The sequence below is a fragment of the Panulirus ornatus genome, chromosome 5, assembly GCF_036320965.1.
Source record: "Panulirus ornatus isolate Po-2019 chromosome 5, ASM3632096v1, whole genome shotgun sequence".
NCBI lineage: Eukaryota > Metazoa > Arthropoda > Malacostraca > Decapoda > Palinuridae > Panulirus > Panulirus ornatus.
The window spans coordinates 32,578,340-32,589,163 of NC_092228.1; the positions used below are offsets into that span (position 1 = coordinate 32,578,340).

The 10,824-nt window shown below is 39.5% G+C and overlaps 1 protein-coding gene across 1 annotated transcript; it reads right to left on the bottom strand.

Moving 5' to 3' along the window:
* Positions 1-675: 675 nt before the first annotated feature.
* Positions 676-5,170, bottom strand: LOC139748799 (putative nuclease HARBI1). Its single transcript, XM_071662233.1, has 2 exons — positions 4,300-5,170; positions 676-689 (listed from the first exon to the last, which is right to left on the bottom strand). The coding sequence occupies exons 1-2, from the start codon at positions 5,168-5,170 to the stop codon at positions 676-678; spliced, it is 885 nt and encodes a 294-aa protein (XP_071518334.1).
* Positions 5,171-10,824: the final 5,654 nt, after the last annotated feature.

Genomic DNA, 10,824 nt, shown 5'->3' on the forward strand with positions numbered 1-10,824 from the left:
GCTTTAGCTCCCCAACCGATTCCTACACCATCTCAACAGCAGTGGATCTCGCTTCAACCCCAGCCGCAACAAATATACTACCCATACATCCCTCAACAACACCACCCACAGCAGCAGCAGGGGTATACACAGCCGACACAGCTGCCGACACCTTCCTTCTTCAGTGGGCGGTCCACACCAATCAATCTCCCCAACACATCGACTGGGCTGTCGCCACTTGTGCATAGCCTCACCAACATGTTGGACATGCCCGCTACCCCTGAGGCGCCACCCCCTACCCATGGCGCAAGTCTGAATACACCAAAGACAACTGCCTCAAAATTCATCACTTCCTGCAGTCTGCCCGTCTCCCCTCATTGGAAGGATGACGAGAAGAACGACACCACACAGTGAAACACGTACTACATCAACACAAACACAAACACATATATTTATAATAATGAAATGTATGTTGATTTTGTAAACCCAGCTAACTTTATAGAATTTGTGAATGTTAAAATATTTACTTGCATTTCTATTTCCCTTTTTTGATGCTTTTTTTTATGTTATGACCAAATATATGCTGATATGCTTCTGACCTATGAACTTGAAGAATGAAATAACATGGCCAAAAAGATAACAGGAAATAATATGATATCAGAAAGATGAAATAAGAAATAAAATGAAACTATAGAATTACTTTAAATCATCTGAAAATATAATATGAAATATAATAACACAAATATTAACTGGTTGAGAGAGCAGAAGAGGGTGTTTTGAAGTGGTTTGGGCACATGGAGAGAATGAGTGAGGAAAGATTGACCAAGAGGATATATGTGTCGGAGGTGGAGGGAACGAGGAGAAGAGGGAGACCAAATTGGAGGTGGAAAGATGGAGTGAAAAAGATTTTGTGTGATCGGGGCCTGAACATGCAGGAGGGTGAAAGGAGGGCAAGGAATAGAGTGAATTGGAGCGATGTGGTATACCGGGGTTGACGTGCTGTCAGTGGATTGAATCAAGGCATGTGAAGCGACTGGGGTAAACCATGGAAAGCTGTGTAGGTATGTATATTTGCGTGTGTGGACGTATGTATATACATGTGTATGGGGGGGGTTGGGCCATTTCTTTCGTCTGTTTCCTTGCGCTACCTCGCAAACGCGGGAGACAGCGACAAAGTATAATAAAAAATAAAATAATAATATAAATATAAATAAAATATTAACTATGAAATACATGAAATACAATATAACTTGAAAATAAATTATAAACATATGAATTATCAACTCATTGGATTTTTTAAGATAACATATATGAACTATGAAATAATTTGAAATGAGAACACATCTTTAACAATAACATGAATAAAGACAGACAGACAGACAGACAGACAGACAGACAGACAAGTAAATAGGTCAATAACATGATATAATAACTAGAAGGGACAGAACACACATATAATAATGAAAGCATGATATAATGAACATGAACACATACTAATGATATTGATATCCTATTTATAGACTATTTAACATTCACAATCAGAACGCACAGTAGATTGTCGGTATATATGAAACCCATGTAAACTCCCTAATCTCTCGATAGTTGGTCCACTGTAGCCGAGGTGTCCTGTGTGTAGTCACATCTCACAATGTCAGCTCGACCTGTTTGAGACCTGTATGGTATTCAGCCGCTAATCTCTCTATTGTTGGTTCACTGGAGCCGCGGTGTCCTGTGTGTAGTCACATCTCAGCATGTCGGCTTGACCTGTTTGTGACTACGTACCTGTGTGGTTCATCTCCTACTCCAACCGAGTAGGTACAACTCAATTACAGGTCCACTAATTTTATCTCCTCTCTATATGCAAATATATCATGTTAGACAATAGTACTTTAAAATCCTAGACATTGTACCACTGAACTATATTAAGTATATGCATTCACGCACCAACCATCAAGAGAAATTTGGCGCCAGAGTGTGAACTTTAATTATTTAAAACTTTTATATGTTCTTCCCAATATGCTTTTTATGTATTTTAATTATTTAAAACTTTTATATGTTCTTCCCAATATGCTTTTTATGTATTTTAATTATTTAAAACTTTTATATGTTCTTCCCAATATGCTTTTTATGTATTTTAATTATTTAAAACTTTTATATGTTCTTCCCAATATGCTTTTTATGTATTTTAATTATTTAAAACTTTTATATGTTCTTCCCAATATGCTTTTTATGTATTTTAATTATTTAAAACTTTTATATGTTCTTCCCAATATGCTTTTTATGTATTTTAATTATTTAAAACTTTTATATGTTCTTCCCAATATGCTTTTTATGTATTTTAATTATTTAAAACTTTTATATGTTCTTCCCAATATGCTTTTTATGTATTTTAATTATTTAAAACTTTTATATGTTCTTCCCAATATGCTTTTTATGTATTTTAATTATTTAAAACTTTTATATGTTCTTCCCAATACGCTTTTTATGTATTTTAATTATTTAAAACTTTTATATGTTCTTCCCAATATGCTTTTTATGTATTTTAATTATTTAAAACTTTTATATGTTCTTCCCAATATGCTTTTTATGTATTTTAATTATTTAAAACTTTTATATGTTCTTCCCAATATGCTTTTTATGTATTTTAATTATTTAAAACTTTTATATGTTCTTCCCAATATGCTTTTTATGTATTTTAATTATTTAAAACTTTTATATGTTCTTCCCAATATGCTTTTTATGTATTTTAATTATTTAAAACTTTTATATGTTCTTCCCAATATGCTTTTTATGTATTTTAATTATTTAAAACTTTTATATGTTCTTCCCAATATGCTTTTTATGTATTTTAATTATTTAAAACTTTTATATGTTCTTCCCAATATGCTTTTTATGTATTTTAATTATTTAAAACTTTTATATGTTCTTCCCAATATGCTTTTTATGTATTTTAATTATTTAAAACTTTTATATGTTCTTCCCAATATGCTTTTTATGTATTTTAATTATTTAAAACTTTTATATGTTCTTCCCAATATGCTTTTTATGTATTTTAATTATTTAAAACTTTTATATGTTCTTCCCAATATGCTTTTTATGTATTTTAATTATTTAAAACTTTTATATGTTCTTCCCAATATGCTTTTTATGTATTTTAATTATTTAAAACTTTTATATGTTCTTCCCAATATGCTTTTTATGTATTTTAATTATTTAAAACTTTTATATGTTCTTCCCAATATGCTTTTTATGTATTTTAATTATTTAAAACTTTTATATGTTCTTCCCAATATGCTTTTTATGTATTTTAATTATTTAAAACTTTTATATGTTCTTCCCAATATGCTTTTTATGTATTTTAATTATTTAAAACTTTTATATGTTCTTCCCAATATGCTTTTTATGTATTTTAATTATTTAAAACTTTTATATGTTCTTCCCAATATGCTTTTTATGTATTTTAATTATTTAAAACTTTTATATGTTCTTCCCAATATGCTTTTTATGTATTTTAATTATTTAAAACTTTTATATGTTCTTCCCAATATGCTTTTTATGTATTTTAATTATTTAAAACTTTTATATGTTCTTCCCAATATGCTTTTTATGTATTTTAATTATTTAAAACTTTTATATGTTCTTCCCAATATGCTTTTTATGTATTTTAATTATTTAAAACTTTTATATGTTCTTCCCAATATGCTTTTTATGTATTTTAATTATTTAAAACTTTTATATGTTCTTCCCAATATGCTTTTTATGTATTTTAATTATTTAAAACTTTTATATGTTCTTCCCAATATGCTTTTTATGTATTTTTAGTTTATTATAAGTGCACCAACCATCGTGGGGTATTTGGCGTCAGAATATGAACTTTAAATACTGTATTTATGTTATGACCAATATGCTTTTCATGTTTCTTTCTCATTCCTGTTAAGTTTCAGTTCAATATCTTCCAACACCATTTCATATAAGTCCCAATCATCCATCAAATAATCTCTATCACATTAATATGGCTATCAGACAATACACAAATATGGGAGTATCAAACAATGTTAAGTACATCATGAACTTTATTTACAATTATGTATATTCACTGGTTGGGTTTGGTTATATATATTTGTGTGTGTGTCCTCTAGTTGTCAGGAGGAGGTCGTCCTCGAGGAAACACCATTCGCTCTTGCCATTCCACTGCGCCTGCATCCGATGAATAATACTGGGCCAGGTAATCTCTGACTGCCTTCGCTCGCCGTGTGTAGTTCAGTCCCCTTCTTGCCATGAGTTGTACCATGAGGTTCAGTGACTCCTCCCTCCAAGTACCAGGGACGACATCATATTGTTGGTCCTCATGGTCGACAACGGTGCGATCAATTGGGTAGTGTTGCAGTGTCAGGTTATGCATGACACATGCACACATCGTTAGCTTCTTGCAAACAGGGACATCTTGTTGCATCGTCCTTCCGAAGATTCGCCATCTCATCTGTAGCAGCCCGAATGCGTTTTCCACCACACGACGAGCGCGAGATAGTCTGTAGCTGTATAGTCGTTCGGTGGGATCTTGTGATTGGTGGGAGTAGGGTTTCATCGTCCACGTCTTGAGAGCGAAGGCATCGTCGGCGACTATGTGGTAGGGGATGGGTTCGTCGTCGTTGGGCAGAGTTGTGTCATGAGGGAAGTGTGCACGGTTGTTATTAATGGCCCTGGCCAGGGTGCACATCTGCCAGGCACCTCCATCCCCAGCGCCTCCTTCTGTACCGACGTCGATGTACAAGAACTTGTAATTTGCATCGGAGAGGGCCATGAGGACGATGCTGTGAAACTTTTTGTAATTGAAGTACTGTGACCCTCCACCTCTGGGTTTCTTGATTGCGACCTGCTTCCCATCCAGGGCTCCCACACAATTGAAATAGTTCCACTTTGAGGCGAATCGTTGTGCTACGTTCTTCCATTCTTCTGGTGCCTCGGGGCACTTCATCACTTCTGGTTTGTAGCTGTCGATAACGGCATCGCAGACTATCGGGATAAACCGGCATATGGAAGCCTTGGAGACTATGAAGCTGTATTGGAGACTTGGATAGTCGTTCCCAGTTGCCAGGTGCCGGAGGGTGACCGCCAACTTAAGTCCCTCCTCTTGTGCATTCCGCATTCTAGTGTCCTCCTTCTTCAAAATGGGCGTCAGCCTCTCAACCATCTCCAGGAACAATTCTGGGTAGATGCGTAGGAAATTCTTGTGTCCTTCGGGGTCCTCTTTGTTCAATTCTTGTAGCAGCTGGTCGTAGTTTCCATATAATTGTCACCGTGTCAGCCACTCCCGACTCAATAACCGCCCTGCCCTGCCGTCCTTCCTTCGCAATCGTTCTGGTGGGTGTGGCACTGCAGTACGTCTTCTTCTCCACTCGTAGACGACCTGGACTGCACAAATACAGAGTACAGCTGCCAAAATTCTCTGGGTCTCCTGGGGTGAGAGGCTCTGGATGTCCATACTGTATGCTGGCTGGCAAAAGAATGAGGCATGTGCTTGCCAGACCTCTATATATACCCTTGGTTCATATCCGACACGGTTTGGAACGGTGCATGTGCAACAATCATGCATCGTTCCACGTCGTGTCTCGTGCACATGTGCGCTCACTCCGCAACAACACCGCAAGCTACCCGCAACAACATCGCAAGCTACCCGCGACACACCGCAACCACGGCAAGAGGCCGTGCCATGCCGTATGAAACCGCGCCATCAAAAGCCGCAAACACCGCGCCACTGCCGTGACACTGCGCAAGACACCGCAACATTACCGCAACATCACGCCGTAACACACCGCACGAAAACAAGGGACGCCGCCCAGTAACGGTCATTTTGCCTCTCACCGCGCCACCTCGCTGGCGTTTTTAGTGCGGCCCACGCCGTACCAGGCCGTAACACAAAAGTAAGTGTAAACCTACCTTAAGTTTTAGTATTTGTATTGTATGACTACAGTTAACCCTTGTGTTAGTAATACAGTGGCCGGAGCGGCTTCTGTGACGTTGATGTAATATCCATTTGATAAATCTCTATCTAAATATGACCTTCAGTCATAAAGACTGCACCACAAACCTTTCATTGCCTTGAAATCTTAAGAGAATCAATGTTAACCTTTGTATGTTTTATATATGATCCAGTGACTTTAACCCCAGCCACCGTTGTACACAGTCATATCCCTGATATGTGGACACCTGGAACGTTGTAGATAATTTATCATGAAGGTCCCAGTACTGTGTCCACGCCACACCCACTCCAACAAAGGGCGCTTGTGGACGACGATGACGAAGGGAGGCTCTTCAAGCAAACCTCATCATAAGTTTACAAGGACGATCTCTTTGTGTTTTCTGTCATCTACTAAGGAATATTTGTCAAGCGTTTGGTGTGTCCACAACTGTTTTATACCTTCGGAGTTATATTTCTTCCTCTTGTGTATCACTAACATTGACTCTCGGGTCGCATGAGTTTCACTACAACGAAATTCGCAGACGTTACTAAAGGTGAAACGTAAGACCACGTCAGGTAGTCAACAGATGCGACAACTTGACATAACTATCGTAAAATGGTACATTGGATTGTGTTTCCTGCTTCTTTAATTCTTGCTTTGTTTGCATTAACATTTGTCTATTGATTTATAGATTATGGCTGGAGGTAACCATTGTCAACTCTTCATAATTAATGATGGTCTGTGGTAGGTTTACTCCCTACACCCATCATCCTTCTTGGTCCCAAATCTATTTCAGGCCACCCAGACCACTGGTGCCTTGTGGATGTACCAATGTGACCCTATGTTCGTACAATTGTTCTTAAGCCCGTTTCTTAGGCAGTGTTACCTCTGTGTTTTGTGAAAATTGTCTCCTTACCAGCGAGTATTGTAAGAAAATGGTTTAATAGTCTATCTTGCAACTGCATCAGCTACTACAGATAATCAGAAAGTGTAAACATTCAGCGGTTCATGAATGCCAAGCGGTTGTTCAAGCCAGGCAAAATGTGTGGATGACCTTGACGGAGTAAGCAATGTGTTGATGAAGTTATGGCCAGTGGTGTGGCGAGGGAGGGTCTGGGCAGGCAGGACACGATTGAGTGATGTTTCGTATCGTCAAGCCTCATTCCTTCCCTTATCTATGTTTTACTTTTGATGACATTCATAGAGAATGCAGCTAAGGAGTTACGTTTTCTATACACATAGATGCTATTCGTTTTTACAAAATCGTAGTTTACTTCAGTGAAGGGCGCAAATGGGGAGGTGATAACAAGTAGTGGTGATGTGAGAAGGAGATGGAGTGAGTATTTTGAAGGTTTGTTGAATGTGTTGAGGGTGTTTTGGTCGAGGTGGTGTGCAAAGTGAGAGGGTTAGGGAAAATGATTTGGTAAACAGAGAAGAGGTAGTAAAAGCTTTGCGGAAGATGAAAGCCGGCAAGGCAGCAGGTTTGGATGGTATTGCAGTGGAATTTATTAAAAAAGGGGGTGACTGTATTGTTGACTGGTTGGTAAGGTTATTTAATGTATGTATGACTCATGGTGAGGTGCCTGAGGATTGGCGGAATGCGTGCATAGTGCCATTGTACAAAGGCAAAGGGGATAAGAGTGAGTGCTCAAATTACAGAGGTATAAGTTTGTTGAGTATTCCTGGTAAATTATATGGGAGGGTATTGATTGAGAGGGTGAAGGCATGTACAGAGCATCAGATTGGGGAAGAGCAGTGTGGTTTCAGAAGTGATAGAGGATGTGTGGATCAGGTGTTTGCTTTGAAGAATGTATGTGAGAAATACTTAGAAAAGCAAATGGATTTGTATGTAGCATTTATGGATGTGGAGAAGGCATATGATAGAGTTGATAGAGATGCTCTGTGGAAGGTATTAAGAATATATGGTGTGGGAGGCAAGTTGTTAGAAGCAGTGAAAAGTTTTTATCGAGGATGTAAGGCATGTGTACGCGTAGGAAGAGAGGAAAGTGATTGGTTCTAAGTGAATGTAGGTTTGCGGCAGGGGTGTGTGATGTCTCCATGGTTGTTTAATTTGTTTATGGATGGGGTTGTTAGGGAGGTGAATGCAAGAGTTTTGGAAAGAGGGGCAAGTATGAAGTCTGTTGGGGATGAGAGAGCTTGGGAAGTGAGTCAGTTGTTGTTCGCTGATGATACAGCGCTGGTGGCTGATTCATGTGAGAAACTGCAGAAGCTGGTGACTGAGTTTGGTAAAGTGTGTGAAAGAAGAAAGTTAAGAGTAAATGTGAATAAGAGCAAGGTTATTAGGTACAGTAGAGTTGAGGGTCAAGTCAATTGGGAGGTGAGTTTGAATGGAGGAAAAACTGGAGGAAGTGAAGTCTTTTAGATATCTGGGAGTGGATCTGGCAGCGGATGGAACCATGGAAGCGGAAGTGGATCATAGGGTGGGGGAGGGGGCGAAAATTCTGGGAGCCTTGAAGAATGTGTGGAAGTCGAGAACATTATCTCGGAAAGGAAAAATGGGTATGTTTGAAGGAATAGTGGTTCCAACAATGTTGTATGGTTGCGAGGCGTGGGCTATGGATAGAGTTGTGCGCAGGAGGATGGATGTGCTGGAAATGAGATGTTTGAGGACAATGTGTGGTGTGAGGTGGTTTGATCGAGTAAGTAACGTAAGGGTAAGTTGTGTGGAAATAAAAAGAGCGTGGTTGAGAGAGCAGAAGAGGGTGTTTTGAAATGGTTTGGGCACATGGAGAGAATGAGTGAGGAAAGATTGACCAAGAGGATATATGTGTCGGAGGTGGAGGGAACGAGGATAAGAGGGAGACCAAATTGGAGGTGGAAAGATGGAGTGAAAAAGATTTTGTGTGATCGGGGCCTGAACATGCAGGAGGGTGAAAGGAGGGCAAGGAATAGAGTGAATTGGAGCGATGTGGTATGCCGGGGTTGACGTGCTGTCAGTGGATTGAATCGGGGCATGTGAAGCGTCTGGAGTAAACCATGGAAAGCTGTGTAGGTATGTATATTTGCGTGTGTGGACGTATGTATATACATGTGTATGGGGGTGGGTTGGGCCATTTTCTTTCGTCTGTTTCCTTGCGCTACCTCGCAAACGCGGGAGACAGCGACAAAGCAAAAAAAAAAAAAAAAACAACAACTTGCAAACGGTAAAATCACTCATACGTAGCTTTGCCAGGTTTCCTCCTAAATTTGTTCTCCATATTAGATTCATCATACGTCAACGTAACAACTTAAAACAGAGATGGTCACGAAGTACAAAGATTAAAAATGATGAAAGGCTTTGATAATCTCGATCTAACAAATTACCTAAGGCTAGATCTTCTGATCTAAGTCGTATTAATGGATGCAGTCTGGTGGGAAAACATTCTACCTTCACTGAGGCCAAGTGTTATTTGCTCAACCTAATTGTTAACATACAGACTGATGATTCCCCTGCAACTTCCATGGTATACACACTGACCAACTTGGCAAGTGGTACACCGAGTACAACGCCACACCTCCTGACTCCTTCCCAACCCACATGATGAAGGTCATGGACAACTTGTATGACCGCTACCTAACATTACCTGGACCCAAGATGACATTAAAAATTATTGATGAATTCTATCTTGCTTGAGAGAACAAAATCTTTAATACTAAAGAATGATGGAAAGAAACAGCAAGATAATATCTTGGTGGATAAAGTGTGTTGATCACCGCAGACATAATTGAGGACACAACATAGAATAGAGAATTTGTCTCTGATGATGCTCTTGCCTCCTCTGACGTCCACATGTTATCCACATAAACACAGTACGTTACTACAGTACATACAGTAATATCAGTCGTAACAACACTATGTATGTAGTCGTGATTACCGTAACATGTGAGTGGCAAGATTGGATGACGTAACGTAACAATATCAGACTTCATCATTCTCAATAGTTTAGGTGGATCATGTAATATTTGGCGTTGCTTTATGTTTTATCAGATGATAAAATGATGGCTGGTCTAATGACCTTCACAAGTCAGTGGTCATTAAATCCCACACAGCAACCAACCACTCAGGATGACCAGGAGGGAGCCACCTGGTGCAGACCAAGTGTACCAGCCTGGTGGAGAGGGTCAACTGCTCCACCTCAGGATAAGAGCTGCTGAAGTTCTGTAGTGAGGGACACTCCAAGTGGCATGTGAAACTACCAGTCTTAGTTATAAACTACCGCCAGCCCACCCGGCCGGTGGGTGGCTGTGGCCAACATGAACCCAGGGGCTACACACACACACACACACACACACACACACACCGCCCACTGACCTGACCACCGGCCGGTGGGTGGCTGTGGCCAACATGAACCCAGGAGCTACACACACAAACACCGCCCACTGACCTGACCACCGGCCGGTGGGTGTGGCCAACATGAACCCAGGGGCTACACACCGCCCACTGAGCTGACCACCGGCCGGTGGGTGTGGCCAACATGAACCCAGGGGCTACACACACACACACACCGCCCACTGACCTGACCACCACCACTGTGACCTGACCACGTGTGGCATGTAGCTCATCCTTGGACAACATTAATCAAATACCTAGACAGAATTTTTATGTTAGATAAAAGACATTTCTTGATAGGAAACATAAGAAATGATGACGAAAGATAAGGGACGCTATTAGAGGTAAACATTTTGTTAAAATATGAAATACACTTCCTCAAACTAGCTCCCTGTACTGTATTTTCTTTTACATACCAAGAGGAAAATATATTCTGTGGTTAATCAACATAAATGTTCATGTTTAACAGGTTTTCTATTTCTGATAGTATTTCACTGATTCGAGTTTAAAGACCTTAGTTCTGAACAACCATTATAATGCAACCCAATACATATT